We start from the raw sequence: 17,545 nt of genomic DNA, 5'->3' as shown, positions 1-17,545 counted from the left end.
ATAAAAATAAAAATAGTGAAACAAAGAAGTTTAAAACTATATTAAATATATTCATGTCACCAAATAATTGATTAAACCACACTGTTTTGAAATGAAGGTATACAGTAGCCTCATCAGAACCCTGTCAGCTAGCTTCTGTCCTCCTCTGGGTACATTGAGTTCAATACAAAACCTAGGAGGCTCATGGTTCTCACCCACTTACATAGTAATTATGACAACTTCCAGAGGAAGTCTGTGGCTGCTATGAAAGTGAACTGTGTTTGTGTGTTATCAGGGGTGTATTCATTCTGATGATTCTGTTGAAAAACGGTTCTTAAATGGAGGCAAACGGAACGCAACAGAGACATACCAGAATTTATCCGATATAAACTCTAATTTGCAACTGTTGGACTAATGATTACACCCCAGATCAGCTAGATGCTGGCAAGAGTGTGCAAGCCGGTATTGAATGTCTCAATCTGTCACCTTGATTACTCAAAATTCTATTGACCTGTGCACCTACATTTGTAAGCTTTCATTCATAGGCTAGGTTGTAGCAACCTCATGAAAATGTGAGTATCATGTAGAAGCCTAAACCTATCAATGTTACATTGAGCTGGGTGAATGGAATATGAATGACAGTCATCCAATATGCTGTGAAAAAAGTCATCATCCTCCCTCATCTTAAAAGGCACGACAGCCACTGGCCTATATAGTAGAGGACAGAGACCGATGACGATTGAAGACCACATGTTCAGTTTGTCCTGCTGGGGAAATTAAGCTTTGTCGTCAACAACAACAGAATATGAAGACATTAGTTGGACGCCATTACAAAAATTATGGATGTTAAATACTAATACTTTTTTTTGTTCAAGTTTTCTGTTTATTATTATTTTTAAATCTGACTAATCCTGAAGCACAACTAAGCTAATAATGAACAGATTCAAACTAGCACATTTAATGGAGTTTTGGGATCAATTACAAAGTCTCTAAGCAGTCCTAAAGCCAAACACTGACTCATGCTTTTGCTCACTGTCATTGATCTGCATGAAAATGACAGAATCAAGAGGAGGAATATTCATTTTCTGTTGGGGCATAATAGCCCTAGACCTCTGTCCTATACGCCTACAACACACCCACACTGCAGAGTGGAGAAACACAACCTGTACAATTCTGAACAATGAACTAAAACACCTCTGTTGTTGCCGGAGTATGGATCCAAACCCGTATGTAACCAAGATCACCTGGGAGAATCAAGACAACGTTAGCACAATGAGCTAAAACACCTCTGTTGTTGCCGGAGTATGGATCCAAACCCGTATGTAACCAAGATCACCTGGGAGAATCAAGACAACGTTAGCACAATGAACTAAAACACCTCTGTTGTTGCCGGAGTATGGATCCAAACCCGTATGTAACCAAGATCACCTGGGAGAATCAAGACAACGTTAGCACAATGAACTAAAACACCTCTGTTGTTGCCGGAGTATGGATCCAAACCCGTATGTAACCAAGATCACCTGGGAGAATCAAGACAACGTTAGCACAATGAACTAAAACACCCCTGTTGTTGCCGGAGTATGGATCCAAACCCGTATGTAACCAAGATCACCTGGGAGGATCAAGACAACGTTAGCACAATGAGCTAAGACACCTCTGTTGTTGCCAGAGTATGGATCCAAACCCGTATGTAACCAAGATCACCTGGGAGAATCAAGACAACGTTAGCACAATGAGCTAAAACACCTCTGTTGTTGCTGGAGTATGGATCCAAACCCGTATGTAACCAAGATCACCTGGGAGAATCAAGACAACGTTAGCACAATGAGCTAAAGCACCTCTGTTGTTGCCGGAGTATGGATCCAAACCCGTATGTAACCAAGATCACCTGGGAGAATCAAGACAACGTTAGCACAATGAGCTAAAGCCTAGGCATAGATCTAGAACATTGAGCAAAATCCTATGTATTGCATCTGGACATTAGCTAGTATATAACTACTGATATGCACACCCTTTCTAGTCACACACTGTCCATACACACCATTCACATACATACAGTGCATTCAGAAATTATTCCGACCCCTTGACTTTTGCCATATTTTTTTACGTTACAGCCTTATTCTAAAATTGAATACATTGTTTTTCCCCTCATCAATCTACACACAATACAATACCCCACAATGTCAAAGCTAAAAACATATACGTTATTAAACGTTGGCAAATGTATTAAAAATAAAAAACAGAAATATCACATTTACATAAGTATTTCAGACCCGTTACTCGGTACTTTGTTGAAGCACCTTTGGCAGCGATTACAGCCACTGTGTTCTTAGGGATCTTCAACGCTGCAGACAGTTTTGGTTCCCTTCCCCAGATCTGTGCCTCGACACAATCCTGTCTCTGAGCTATACAGACAATTCCTTCCACCTCATGGCTTGGTTTTGGCTCTGACATGCACTGTCAACTGTGGGACCTTATATAAACAGGTGTGTGCCTTTCCAAATCATGTCCAATCAAATGAATTTACCACAGGTGAACTCTAATCAAGTTGTAGAAACATCTCAAGGATGATTAATGGAAACAGGATGCACCTGAGCTAAAATTTCAGAGCAAAGGGTCTGAATACTTATGTAAATAAGGTAAATTTTTAATTGTTTAAGCTTCGTCTTTATGGGGTATTTTGTGTAGATTGATGTTTTTTATTTTTATTTCATCAATTTAAGAACAAGGCTGTAACGTAAAAAAAATGTGGTAAAAGTCTAGGAATCTGAATAATTTACGAATGCACTGTATATTTATATTCCATGCGCAATGCCAAGCATCAGCTGGAGTGGTGTAAAGCTCGCTGCCATTGGACTCTGAAGCAGTGGAAACGCGTTCTCTGGAGTGATGAATTATGCCTCACCATATGGCAGTCCGACGGACAAATCTGGATTTGGCGGATGCCAGGAGAACGCTAACTGCCGGAATGCGTAGTGCCAATTAAAAGTTGGCCCCTTAGTTCCAGTGAAGGGAAATCTTAAACGCTACAGCATACAAAGACATTCTAGACGATTCTGTGCTTCCAACTTTGTGGCAATAGTTTGGGGAAGGCCCTTTCCCATTTCAGCATCATAATGCCCCTGTGCACAAAACTAGGTCCATACAGAAATGGTTTGTCAAGATCGGTGTGGAAGAACTTGACTGGCCTGCAAAGAGCCCTGACCTCAACTCCATCGAACACTTTTGGGTTGAATTGGAACGACGACTACGAGCCAAACTTACTTACCCAACATCAGTGCCCGACCTCCCTAATGCTCTTCTGGCTGAATGGAAGCATGTCCCTGCAGCAATGTTCCCACATCTAGTGGAAAGCCTTCCCAGAAGAGTGGAGGCTGTTATAGCAGCAAAGGTTGGACCAACTCCATATTAATGCCCATGATTTTGGAATGAGATGTTCAACGAGCAGGTGTCCACATACTTTTGGAGTGTAGCTCATTCTAATATTTCTACCACTGTACATGACATTTTAGTTACACTGTTTATACACACCGCATATGTATTTGTATAGTGGATTCTTGACATAGCCCAATCTAATATATCTACTGTTGTACATATCATTCTTAGTACATCTACCAATACACTGATTCATCTGGTGTACACATGCATAGATTACTGTTACAGTGCTATTTGGGTTGTGCTATTTGACTTTTTACTGCATTGGTAGGAGCTGGTAACAGAAGCATTTCGCTGCACCCGCTAAACTGTGTACATGATCACCTTAAACTGCTGAGCTAAAGCCTAGGCATTAGCTCTAGACCACGTTAGCACACTGAGCTAAAGCCTAGGCATTAGATCTAGACCACAATAGCACACTGAGCTAAAGCCTAGGCATTAGATCTAGACCACGTTAGCACACTGAGCTAAAGCCTAGGCATTAGATCTAGACCACATTAGCACACTGAGCTAAAGCCTAGGCATTAGATCTAGACCACGTTAGCACACTGAGCTAAAGCCTAGGCATTAGATCTAGACCACAATAGCACACTGAGCTAAAGCCTAGGCATTAGATCTAGACCACGTTAGCACACTGAGCTAAAGCCTAGACATTAGATCTAGACCACGTTAGCACACTGAGCTAAAGCCTAGACATTAGATCTAGACCACGTTAGCACACTGAGGTAAAGCCTAGACATTAGATCTAGACCACGTTAGCACACTGAGCTAAAGCCTAGACATTAGATCTAGACCACGTTAGCACACTGAGGTAAAGCCTAGGCATCAGATCTAGAAAGCTTTCATATGCATTAATGACTGTGTGTTGAGTTATTTTGAGGGGACAGCAAATTTACACTGTTATACAAGCTGTACACTCACTACTTTACATTGTAGCAAAGTGTCATTTCTTCAGTGTTGTCACATGAAAAGATATACTCAAATATTTACAAAAATGTGAGGGGTGTACTCACTTTTGTGATATACTGTATATATATATATATATATACTGTCTATTTTTTGGGGTGGCAGGATAGCCTAGTGGTTAGTGGATTGGATCAGTAACCGGAAGTTTTCAAGTTCAAACCCCCGAGCTGACAAGGTACAAATCTGTCATTCTGCCCCTGAACAGGCAGTTAACCCACTGTTCCTAGGCCGTCATTAAATAAAGGTAAAATAAAAAAAATATGGGGGAATGGAAATGATGCAGACAATACATTGCTAGAAGCCACAATCTAAAAGGCCCTTTTCAAAAGTAAAGCACTGTGTAGGGTATAGGGTGCCATTTTGGACTACAATTGGTTCCCACGGGACAAGAATTTTGTTTCACTCTCACTGTCTGCTACTCCAACGGTTTTGTTTTGGTTCTCAGACGGGGCTTAGAACTCCTTACTTGTCGGTGCACGTCCAGGGAACTGCTCTGGGCCTCAAACGGATGATTACACCTGTCCTAGTGGAGCTAGGTGTACCAAACATTAGGAACACATAGACTGACCAGGTGAATCCATGTAAAAACTATGATCCTTTATTGATGTCATTTGTTAAATCCATTTCAATCAGTGTAGATAAAGGGGAGGATACAGGTTACAGTATTTTTAAGTCTTGAGACAATTGAGACATGGATCCTATATGTGCCATTCAGAGGGTGAATAGGCAAGACAAAATATTGAAGTGCTTTTGAACAGGGGGTGATAGTAGGTGCCAGGTTCACCGGGTTTGTGTGTGTCAAAAACTGCAATGCTGCTGGATTTTTCATGCTCAACAGTTTCCTGTGTGAATCAAGAATGGTTCATCACCCAAAGGACATCCAGCCAACTTGATACAACAGCATTGTGCTAAACATGGACCAACAAATTGAGGCAAAAGGTGGTGCAACTCAATATTAGGAAGGTGTTCTGTATTTATACACTGAACAAAATTATAAACACAACATGTAAAGTGTTGGTCCCATGTTTCATGAGCTGAAATAAAGGATCCCAGAAATGTTCCATACGCACAAAAAGCTTATTTCTCTCAAATGTTGTGCACAAAGTTGTTGACGTCCCTGTTAGTGAGTATTTCTCCTTTGCCAAGATAATCCATCCACCTGACAGGTGTGGAATATCAAGAAGCTGAGGCCCAAGGTATCTTTGACCAACTGTTGTGAAATCCATAGATTAGGGCTGAATTAATTCATTTCAAATTGACTGATTTTCTCATATGAATTGTAACTCAGTAAAATCTTTGAAATGGTTGCATCATGCATTTATATTGTTGTTCAGTATATGTTTTATTGTCACATACACCAGATAGGTGCAGTGAAATGTAATGCTTTACAGGGTCAGCCATAGTAGTATGGCGCCCCCGGAGAAAAGTAGGGTTAAGTGCTTTGCTCAATGGCACAACAGTAGATTTTTCACCTGATCAGCTCAGGTATTCGAACCAGCAACCTTTTGGTTACTGACCCAATGCTCTAACCGCTAGGCTACCTGCGGCCCTAGATGGGAGAGACGTGCAGTCACGAAAATCCAGGGGGGAGTACTTCCACTGAATCTAAATTAAGAACCCGTCAAATCTCTTTAAGTCTCAACCTATAAACATAGTCTTGGTGAGAAAATTTTAGCACTGAAAAAATAATTATGTTTTAACGGAATTTAGCCCTAGGCATAGGAATAACAGTACCTATCTAACTTATGATGTACTGTTTTCCATATGAGACCTATACTATAACAAGTATGTGATACAGCTCGAGTCGCATTGACATCCTAATGACATACTAGCGATAGAGTGAATGTCAATCTGTGATGCTAGACTGACTAGCTATACTGGACCTCTGAGGGTTTGTTACAGTTCTAGTGTGACACAAGGCCTCAGACTAATTCCCTGAATTCAATTTACACTGTCTCACTACCACATGTCTGAGGAGAGGAGAAAGAAAGGGGGATGAGGGGGAGGAGAGAAAGGGGGATGAGGGGGAGGAGAGAAAGGAGACGTATGTGACAGCACTGTGCTACTCTCACAATGGGGACAGAGGAAACGGACTGCTGCCTGGTCCACCACGGTGTTGAGAGAGTTGGAGAGAAAAGGGGGAGAGTGGAAGAGAAAGGGGGATGAGGGGAGGAGAGAAAGGAGACGTATGTGACAGCACTGTGCTACTCTCACAATGGGGACAGAGGAAACGGACTGCTGCCTGGTCCACCACGGTGTTGAGAGAGTTGGAGAGAAAAGGGGGAGAGTGGAAGAGAAAGGGGGATGAGGGGAGGAGAGAAAGGGGGATGAGGGGGAGGAGAGAAAGGAGACGTATGTGACAGCACTGTGCTACTCTCACAATGGGGACAGAGGAAACGGACTGCTGCCTGGTCCACCACGGTGTTGAGAGAGTTGGAGAGAAAAGGGGGAGAGTGGAAGAGAAAGGGGGATGAGAGGGAGGAGAGAAAGGAGACGTATGTGACAGCACTGTGCTACTCTCACAATGGGGACAGAGGAAACGGACTGCTGCCTGGTCCACCACGGTGGCGAGAGAGTTGGAGAGAAAAGGGGGAGAGGGGAAGAGAAAGGGAGATGGGGGGGAGGAGAGAAAGGAGACGTATGTGACAGCACTGTGCTACTCTCACAATGGGGACAGAGGAAACGGACTGCTGCCTGGTCCACCACGGTGTTGAGAGAGTTGGAGAGAAAAGGGGGAGAGGGGAAGAGAAAGGGGGATGAGAGGAGAAGAGAAAGGGGGATGAGGGGGAAGAGAAAGGAGACGTATGTGACAGCACTGTGCTACTCTCACAATGGGGACAGAGGAAACGGACTGCTGCCTGGTCCACCACGGTGGCGAGAGAGTTGGAGAGAAAAGGGGAGAGGGGAAGAGAAAGGGGGAGAGGAAAAGAGAAAGGGGGATGAGGGGAGGAGCGAAAGGGGGATGAGGGGGAGGAGAGAAAGGAGACGTATGTGACAGCACTGTGCTACTCTCACAATGGGGACAGAGGAAACGGACTGCTGCCTGGTCCACCACGGTGGTGAGAGAGTTGGAGAGAAAAGGGGGAGAGGGGAAGAGAAAGGGGGATGAGGGGGAGGAGAGAAAGGAGACGTATGTGACAGCACTGTGCTACTCTCACAATGGGGACAGAGGAAACGGACTGCTGCCTGGTCCACCACGGTGGCGAGAGAGTTGGAGAGAAAAGGGGGAGAGGGGAAGAGAAAGGGGGATGAGGGGGAGGAGAGAAAGGGGGAGAAGAAACAAGAAATGGGTAGAGGAGGAGAAAGCAGTAGAGAGGAGTAGAGGAGCAGAGAGAGAGAAAGCCTTCCATATTTAGAAGCCTGACTCAGAAATATAGAGTAAGCATTAGACAGCGTTAGACAAAGACGGGACCTTGGCAGCAGGAGGGTGAGAATGATTCACCCAGTGACTTAGCATTGAAATGGAAAGGAGGACAGGAGGGAAAAGGAGGGAGGAATAGTTTGGAGACAGAGAGAAAAGAGAGAGAGCAGGTCAAACCGGAATGTGTTGTGCGAGGCTCAGCATTTAGAACCGCAGTGAGAAAAACAGACTCTCTCTACTTCACTAACCACTTCTTCTTCAAAACAAATAAATGGTCATGCAGGGGAAGGCTGAAGACACCCTCAGAGCTGTTTAATGTCAGTCTGGACCATTCAAACACATGCATGTACACACACACACACACACACACACACACACACACACACACACACACACACACACACACACACACACACACACACACACACACACACACACACACACACACACACACGTACACGCACGTACACACACACACACCAAACAAAATCTCAACTCTAACGTGGAGTCTGGTTCTAGATGAAACTCACGCTGACACACACACAAACACACGGCAGTATCCTGGTCCTAATGCCTGGAAGGGGAAGGCTGATGTCATAGTCAGAACCTCAACAGGGATGGTGTTACTCAGAACACTGAGGTGATAAAGAGACATAGGCTCAGTCCCAAATGGCATTGTATTCCCGTTATGGTACACTACATTTAACCAGGACCTAGGAGAGCTCCGGTCAAAAGTAGTGCACTATATATAGGGAATAGGGTGCCATTTGGGATGTTGCTTGTTAAAATAAGCAATTCTTTGATGTTTAGCATGGCATCATGCGTTTTCTTTCCTGGAACTTTTCTAGAGTCATCCGGAAGCCCCGAGTAATGATTGGTGGGGTACTGTACCACATGAGTCGACGGGTGTGTTAGCAACACTGGGAAAGAGAGCGAGAGGGAGAGGGAGAGAGAGGTAGAGAGGGAGAGAGAGAGAGAGAGAGAGAGAGAGAGAGGGAGAGAGAGAGATGAAAGAAAAAGAGCTCATTATTTGGGATTGAAGTCGACTGAAGTTTGTTTCCTTACTTACCGTAGGCAAATATGATAGCAGTCATATAGAATGTGTCCAGTGAGTCTGACTCTGACTCATAAAACAACTAATGTAAATAATTTATTTAGTTTGTTAACACACTTTTGGAAGACATGTTCCTATTACCAACCATACAGTACTAGATACATACATACAGTACATACATACAGTACTAGATACATACATACATACAGTACATACATACAGTACTAGATACATACATACAGTACATACATACAGTATTATATACATACATACAGTACATACATACAGTACTAGATACATACATACATACATACAGTACATACATACAGTACTAGATACATACATACATACAGTACATACATACAGTACTAGATACATACATACATACATACATACATACATACATACATACATACATACATACATACATACATACATACATACATACATACAGTCCTCGATACATAACTACATACATACAGTACATACATACAGAAATAGATTCATACATACAGTACATACATACATTACTAGATACACACATACAGTACATACATACAGTACTAGATACATACATTCAGTGCGAGATACATACATACAGTACATACATACAGTACGAGATACATACATACAGTACATACATACAGTACTAGATACATACATACAGTGTATACATACAGTATTATATACATACATACAGTACATACATACAGTACTAGATACATAAATACAGTACTAGATACATACATACAGTACATACAGTACATACATACAGTACTAGATACATACATACAGTACATACATACAGTACTAAGGCATTCTATTGTGTTTTAAACAACAACAGTGAGTCAGTGCTCAGGCACGACGCATTCGTAGAAATAAAATCATTACAATATAATGATCTGAAATGCCTTTTGGGTTGTTTGGGGTACACACTTCACTATTCAAATGCTCCCTGACTGTATCACTGAAATGAACAACCCTGAAGATGAGTGCTCATTATACAGGATGCAGACAGAGGAATCCCAGTCAGCTCTTATGTTGGCATGATATGCTGAGGGTATGTTAGATCCCCAGATAAGATACACTGACAAATTCACTCATTCAAACAGTTCAGCCACAGTCAATAGACAAACTGTTTACCCAGCCCCATACCAACACTATCTATCAGGGTTGGGAGGATGGTAACCTCACAGATGAGTGGAGGCAGAGATGGGGGGGGTGATGTTAATGATAAAGAGATGGGAGGATGAGGGAAAAGAGCGAGAGAGAGAGAGAGAGAGAGAGAGAGAGAGGTGGAAGATGAAGTGAAATAAGAGATGTTCAGAGAGATTTGGAGAGAGAAAGATTGCCAGAACGATCAATTACTGCATCAAAGGTATGTTGGATGGGGCAGAGGGAGAGACGGATGGAGATGGAGAGAGGAGGAGATCAAATGGGTCTCAGAAATGGTTTGAAACAAACCGACACGCAGAACCCAAAACGACTTTACATCCCGCTTTTAAGTGTCGCCGCCCATTATGCAATGAATTATGAATTTCTCTCTCTCTTCTTCCTCCCTCTCTTCCTCTCTCTTTGACAGCTATTCAAATGCTTGCAAGAGAAAAGTATGAGAAAGAAATTGGATTGAAAAGTCTAGCTAGCTGTCTAGACCAAGGGGAAATTGGTTTTGGGACAAGAGATAAACCATTTAGCCAATGCTTTCTTTTTGGAGGTGTAAAAATGCTACTTTGTCTGAGCGTGTAGATGGAACCTGCTCGTCCTTGGTAATTGAATTATTCCTGAACATGAGGTCTGTCAGCCTGTTGGGAGCCAATTAGTACAACAACAAAGTATTGTGATATGGACAACTGCTTCCATACAAGCTATTCCATCCATAAAAGGATGATACTACTATGCTTTAATCTAAGATTACAGATTATAAAACTAAATCCTGTACACTGTGTATGCTAGCAAAGTTTCAGCTCTTTATTATTTCAATAGCCAATGTTTAGTTCAACAGACCTCAATGGTATATGGAATCAATGGCTATTGAAATACAGTAGATTGCAATAAAGGTGAGGTTTTGCCAGCAGGAAGTATGTGGTTAATTTGTTATTTTGATTCACGTTTTATATTCCTATGAACCAGTAAAATATATATATTTTTTTACATGTGAGAGCATCACTTTTGAAGATCGAAGTCATTTAACAAAGGTTAGAGTATCTCTCCTAACACTACATCTAATAAATGTATCTCATAAACACAATGTCCTGAAAAAGAGGACAATGGTGTCATCAGCAGCGAGGTCAATGATTAACCTGTGTGACTGTATACTGGCGGAGACTAAACCTGAATGCTTCACAATCACCTAAACCCAGTTACATTTATTATGTTTGAACTGATAATGTGGTATGTAGTATGCATGTCTTGGTGTAATTACATACTACAGTGCATTCAGAAAGTATTCACACCCCTGGACTTTTTCCACATTTTGTTATGTTACAAGGAGTGATTAAAATGTATACATTTTTTGTCAATGATCTACACAAAATACTCTGCAATGTCAAGGTGAAAAAAAAATATAACAACTAAAAAAATATAGAAAAAATAAAACACTAATATTACTTGATTAGATAAGTATTCAACCCCCTGACTCAATACATGTTAGAATCACCTTCGGCAGTGACTACAGCTGTGAGTATTTCTGGGTAAGTCTCTAAGAGCCTTGCACACCTGGATTGTACAATATTTGTGCTTCCAACAGATATCTCTTACTGATAGACTGAACAGACAACTTGCATAGAGCACTTACAAAGAAAATTATTCTGACTCTGTAAATGCATATTTTCCTGTACAAAACTCCAAAGAATGCACAATAATCCAATTTGTATGCAGCGGTATACTCACATTGTTGAAGTGTGATCTAAATACTGTAGGCTATAATATGTCAATCTCTTCTTGTCTCTTCTCTAAAGCTGATAGAACCAGACTATGAAATGACAACCATCCTCTCGGGACGACATGGAGGTTTGGCATCCAAATGCCCATTAGACACGGACAGAACTGATCCCTTCAGGGTCTATCTATCAACACAATGCTCCTCCTCTCTGTCCTCACTCTTCATCGGTATTACCAGCACAGCAGAGGGGAGAGCGAGCGAGTAGGGGACAGAGAGGAGGCATAGAGAGAGAGAGAGAGAGGCATAGAGAGAGAGAGAGAGGCATAGAGAGAGAGAGAGAGAGAGGCATAGAGAGAGAGAGAGAGAGAGAGAGAGGCATAGAGAGAGAGAGAGAGAGAGGCATAGAGAGAGAGAGAGAGAGGCATAGAGAGAGAGAGAGAGAGAGAGGCATAGAGAGAGAGAGAGAGAGAGAGAGAGAGGCATAGAGAGAGAGAGAGAGAGAGAGAGAGGCATAGAGAGAGAGAGAGAGAGAGAGAGAGAGAGAGAGAGAGAGAGAGAGAGAGAGAGAGAGGCATAGAGAGAGAGAGAGAGAGAGAGGCATAGAGAGAGAGAGAGAGAGGCATAGAGAGAGAGAGAGAGGCATAGAGAGAGAGAGAGAGAGAGAGAGAGAGAGGCATAGAGAGAGAGAGAGAGAGGCATAGAGAGAGAGAGAGGCATAGAGAGAGAGAGAGAGAGAGGCATAGAGAGAGAGAGAGAGAGAGGCATAGAGAGAGAGAGAGAGGCATAGAGAGAGAGAGGCATAGAGAGAGAGAGAGAGAGGCAGAGAGAGGCATAGAGAGAGAGAGAGAGAGAGAGAGAGAGAGAGAGAGAGAGAGAGAGAGAGAGAGAGAGAGAGAGAGAGAGAGAGAGAGAGAGAGAGAGAGAGAGAGAGAGAGAGAGAGAGAGAGAGAGAGAGAGAGAGAGAGAGAGAGAGATCACCTACAGAGAGATGAACCTGGAGAAGAGTCCCCTAAGCAAACTGGTCCTGTGGCTCTGTTCACAAACACAAACAGTCTATTAATGTTCTGTATTATGTCATGTTTTGTGTGGACCACAGGAAGAGTAGCTGCTGCTATTGCAACAGCCAATGGGGATCCTAATAAAATACCCCAAAATACCAAATACCCCACAGAGCCCCAGGACAAAAACACAATTAGACACAACTAAAACATGAGAAAACAAAAAAGATAATTACTTGACACATTGGAAAGAATTAACTAAAAAAATAGAGCAAACTAGAATGCTAATTGACCCATTAACAGAGAGCACACCGTGGCAGAATGCCTGACCACTGTGACTGACCCAAAATTAAGGAAATCTTTGACTATGTACAGACTAAGTGAGCATAGCCTTGCAATTGAGAAAGGTTGCCGTAGGCAGACATGGCTCTCAAGAGAAGACAGGCTATGTGCTCACTGCCCACAAAATGAGGTGGAAACTGTGCTGCACTTCCTAACCTCCTGCCAAATGCATGACCATATTAGAGACACATATTTCCTTCAGATTACACAGATCCACAAAGAATTCAATTTTTTCCCATATCTATTGGGTGAAATACCACAGTGTGCCATCACAACAGCAATATTTGTGACCTGTTGCCACAAGAAAAGGGCAACCAGTGAAGAACAAACACCATTGCAAATACAACCCATTTTTATGTTTATTTATTTTCCATTTTTTACATTACCTATTTGCACATTGTTACAACACTGTATATTGACATAATGACATTTGTAATGACTTTATTCTTTGGAACTTGTGAGTGTAATATTGACTGTTTATTCATTTCACTTGCTTTGGCAATGTAAACATATGTTTCCCATGCCAATAAAGCCCCTTGAATTGAATTGAGAGAAAGAGAGAGAAAGAGAGAATAGTGGAAAGAGAGTAGGGGTAGAAAGGGTTTTATTGTCTCTTTATCTATTAACAAAACCACAGGCAGCTAAACCAACCCGAGCCAGGCAGCATTTCCCCCCACCCCAACAACACCATCCTCCTGACACAGCAGCAGGACCAGCCCCCTGGCCAGGGCAACCAATAAAGACATATCTACAGGGAAGAGAGACCAGACCCCTGGCCAGGGCAACCAATAAAGACATATCTACAGGGAAGAGAGGCCAGACCCCTGGCCAGGGCAACCAATAAAGACATATCTACAGGGAAGAGAGACCAGACCCCTGGCCAGGGCAACCAATAAAGACATATCTACAGGGAAGAGAGACCAGACCCCTGGCCAGGGCAACCAATAAAGACATATCTACAGGGAAGAGAGGCCAGACCCCTGGCCAGGGCAACCAATAAAGACATATCTACAGGGAAGAGAGACCAGACCCCTGGCCAGGACAACCAATAAAGACATATCTACAGGGAGGAGAGACCAGACCCCTGGCCAGGGCAACCAATAAAGACATATCTACAGGGAAGAGAGACCAGACCCCTGGCCAGGGCAACCAATAAAGACATATCTACAGGGAAGAGAGACCAGACCCCTGGCCAGGGCAACCAATAAAGACATATCTACAGGGAGGAGAGACCAGACCCCTGGCCAGGGCAACCAATAAAGACATATCTACAGGGAGGAGAGACCAGACCCCTGGCTAGGGCAACCAATAAAGACATATCTACAGGGAAGAGAGACCAGACCCCTGGCCAGGGCAACCAATAAAGACATATCTACAGGGAAGAGAGACCAGACCCCTGGCCAGGGCAACCAATAAAGACATATCTACAGGGAGGAGAAACCAGACCCCTGGCCAGGGCAACCAATAAAGACATATCTACAGGGAAGAGAGACCAGACCCCTGGCCAGGGCAACCAATAAAGACATATCTACAGGGAAGAGAGACCAGACCCCTGGCCAGGGCAACCAATAAAGACATATCTACAGGGAAGAGAGACCAGACCCCTGGCCAGGGCAACCAATAAAGACATATCTACAGGGAAGAGAGACCAGACCCCTGGCCAGGGCAACCAATAAAGACATATCTACAGGGAAGAGAGGCCAGACCCCTGGCCAGGGCAACCAATAAAGACATATCTACAGGGAAGAGAGACCAGACCCCTGGCCAGGGCAACCAATAAAGACATATCTACAGGGAAGAGAGACCAGACCCCTGGCCAGGGCAACCAATAAAGACATATCTACAGGGAAGAGAGGCCAGACCCCTGGCCAGGGCAACCAATAAAGACATATCTACAGGGAAGAGAGACCAGACCCCTGGCCAGGACAACCAATAAAGACATATCTACAGGGAGGAGAGACCAGACCCCTGGCCAGGGCAACCAATAAAGACATATCTACAGGGAAGAGAGACCAGACCCCTGGCCAGGGCAACCAATAAAGACATATCTACAGGGAGGAGAGACCAGACCCCTGGCCAGGGCAACCAATAAAGACATATCTACAGGGAGGAGAGACCAGACCCCTGGCCAGGGCAACCAATAAAGACATATCTACAGGGAAGAGAGACCAGACCCCTGGCCAGGGCAACCAATAAAGACATATCTACAGGGAAGAGAGACCAGACCCCTGGCCAGGGCAACCAATAAAGACATATCTACAGGGAAGAGAAACCAGACCCCTGCTCTCTCTGCACAATTACCCCCCTAACCCTATTGTTTACTTTGTGTCCAAAAAACACACACACAAACTTGGTTCTATGAGAAAGCATATTCTCTCTCACTGTAATTCATCCCATGTCTCTGTCAGAGGATAATCGATCCATTCATTCTCCATGATGGATTCATTAACACTATGGGTGATGATGCTTGGGACATAATGGACATGTTTCTCCTTCTTCCTTCTCTTGTCTTCCACATGTGTTTCTTCTAAAACCCCTTCAGTCCTTGGTGGTGTCCGATTGTGTTCCATAGGTTGAGACTGGATTCTCTAAAAACATGTTTATTTTCTCTGGCAGTACTTTAGGCTAGTTTGGGGGCTTGTTCCAGTGACTGATTGCTTCCCAGAGGAGAACTCCCCATTCGCTACACTGGTTTATCCCACAGGAACGAAATTCAAGCGGCTCTGCCTTGTTTGGGGTCACCTGCTTGCCACGCGAGGTCACAAGGTTAATAACCGCACCGTGTTCCATCAAGGTGTGAAATGGCCACCTGGACGCTATGAGGTCATCATGGTAAACGTTAAACTTTTTATTGACCCCATCCTTCTCACGTTAAGGACCCTTTGCCTTTTTACAGTTGCAGTACTCTGCATCCGTAGAATGTATTGTGTATAACCCCGACTGGGTCTGAGGAGCACCATATCAATAGAATCGGGCCATTACCTCTAGAGTTTTACAGACTCTGGGTAATTCAAAGCGAACAATGTTGCTGAAAGGTTATTTATTATGGAATGTGGCAGGGGGGATGACTTGAAACAACTCAAGTCCATTTGCAATTTAGGTGGGGGGGTCAATTGTGGGCAGTAAATCGGATAAGCACCTAAGAGATCTAATGGAATGCAAAGCCTAAATAAGAAAATGCATGGAAAAGCTACATTTGCGCATAGGCTTTAGCTAATTCATATACGCAGCCTACTAAGAACAATAAACGATTGAACAACTGACCGTGCGTTTTTTTAGGTAATACACTGTTTATACACTGGTATTACAGTGGTCAGCCTATCAAATAATAGAATAGCGTGAAGAGCAGTTAGGCCTATGTGGTAATCAGTTCTGTTGTCACTTAGAGAGGTACAATGTACTGTAACTACGCGATATAAGACCTAATGCTATACATTAGGATATTTTTTATACTGCAGGGATATATATAATGTAGCCTAATTACAATAGTCCTAACTAGCTACATTGTACATCTGATTTACTACATCACCAATGAAGATGTGAATAATGCAAGTAGTAAGTAACTAAGTAGTTAACGTTAGTTCGTTGACTCTTGGAAAATATAATTTATCTAATCACCAGGCCAGACAAACAAGCAATGTGGGTGCAACGTTACACCTCACTATGCGCTTCCCGAGTTCTGTGGCCCCAGTCCAAACCAGCCTTCCCGAGAATGTTTGACGCCAATCGACACAGTGGGGCCGACAGACAAAACTGACATAAACCCACAAACACCCATTCACAGACAAACGGACATAAATACCTAATGTAACCGTGAAGATAGCCTACCCACAGCAGCTCCTTAACTGGCATGAGCGATTTAGCCATTTGCGTTTATTGACAGTGCGTACTCTTTATCAATGCATGAACGTGATGTAGTTTTTACCACTTACCTAAAAGTCACGGAGAAATGTGATCCCACTCGCAACTTCTAAATGTTTTGAATATCCCGTATGCAATGTGTAGGACGGTGACTGTCCACCAAAATATTCCACCACAGGAATAATCCAACGCTGCCTGCAGTTGTTGCGCGGCGCGTTCGACCTTTCTTCGACTGTGAAAACAACAAAGCACTCAAAAGTAGGCAACACGTTACGTCCTGAAACGTAGAAAATGCAAAGTTGTCTAGCTCACATTTGTCAAAATTAAAGTTTTGAACTGACAAGAGAACGGGAAGAGAAAACCGTCAATATCTCCGTCGCTCTCTATTCGTCTACTTCACCGAGGAAACCTAGTTTCAGCTGCGCACACAGAGCCCTGCTCAAACCTCAGCTCACCGCGAGGCCAGCGCCAGGGGCTCATTTACATAACTGCACTGGCTGTGTCCAATCACAACAGCTAGCCAGGTGCATGTTGAATATTCTACCAGCAAACAGCCAATCAGTAGTCGCCCTGGGTGGGACCCATGGCCTGACAACAGCACTGTAAATGTGAGTAAGCCCCTGAGTATAGAGATATTTTTATTTGTTACAGGAATTGAGAGATTTGGG

General features: G+C 43.3%; 1 protein-coding gene across 5 annotated transcripts in view; it reads right to left on the bottom strand.

Moving 5' to 3' along the window:
* Window positions 1-17,335, bottom strand: part of LOC124006089 (epithelial discoidin domain-containing receptor 1-like) — an 87,003-nt gene extending 69,668 nt beyond the window's left edge. For 3 of the 5 annotated variants that reach the window (XM_046315852.1, XM_046315857.1, XM_046315854.1), the window contains exon 1: window positions 11,685-11,707. In XM_046315852.1, the coding sequence (XP_046171808.1) occupies window positions 11,685-11,686 (2 nt within the window). In that variant the 5' untranslated portion in view covers window positions 11,687-11,707. Of the gene's footprint in view, window positions 1-11,684; window positions 11,709-16,948; window positions 17,110-17,218 lie in introns of those variants that run through there. The other 2 variants (XM_046315855.1, XM_046315853.1) reach the window with 2 other exon arrangements.
* Window positions 17,336-17,545: the final 210 nt, after the last annotated feature.

The sequence above is a fragment of the Oncorhynchus gorbuscha genome, linkage group LG19 (genome assembly GCF_021184085.1).
Source record: "Oncorhynchus gorbuscha isolate QuinsamMale2020 ecotype Even-year linkage group LG19, OgorEven_v1.0, whole genome shotgun sequence".
NCBI lineage: Eukaryota > Metazoa > Chordata > Actinopteri > Salmoniformes > Salmonidae > Oncorhynchus > Oncorhynchus gorbuscha.
The sequence above is the reverse complement of the archived record's forward strand: the minus strand, read 5'-3'. Positions and strand labels throughout refer to the sequence as shown.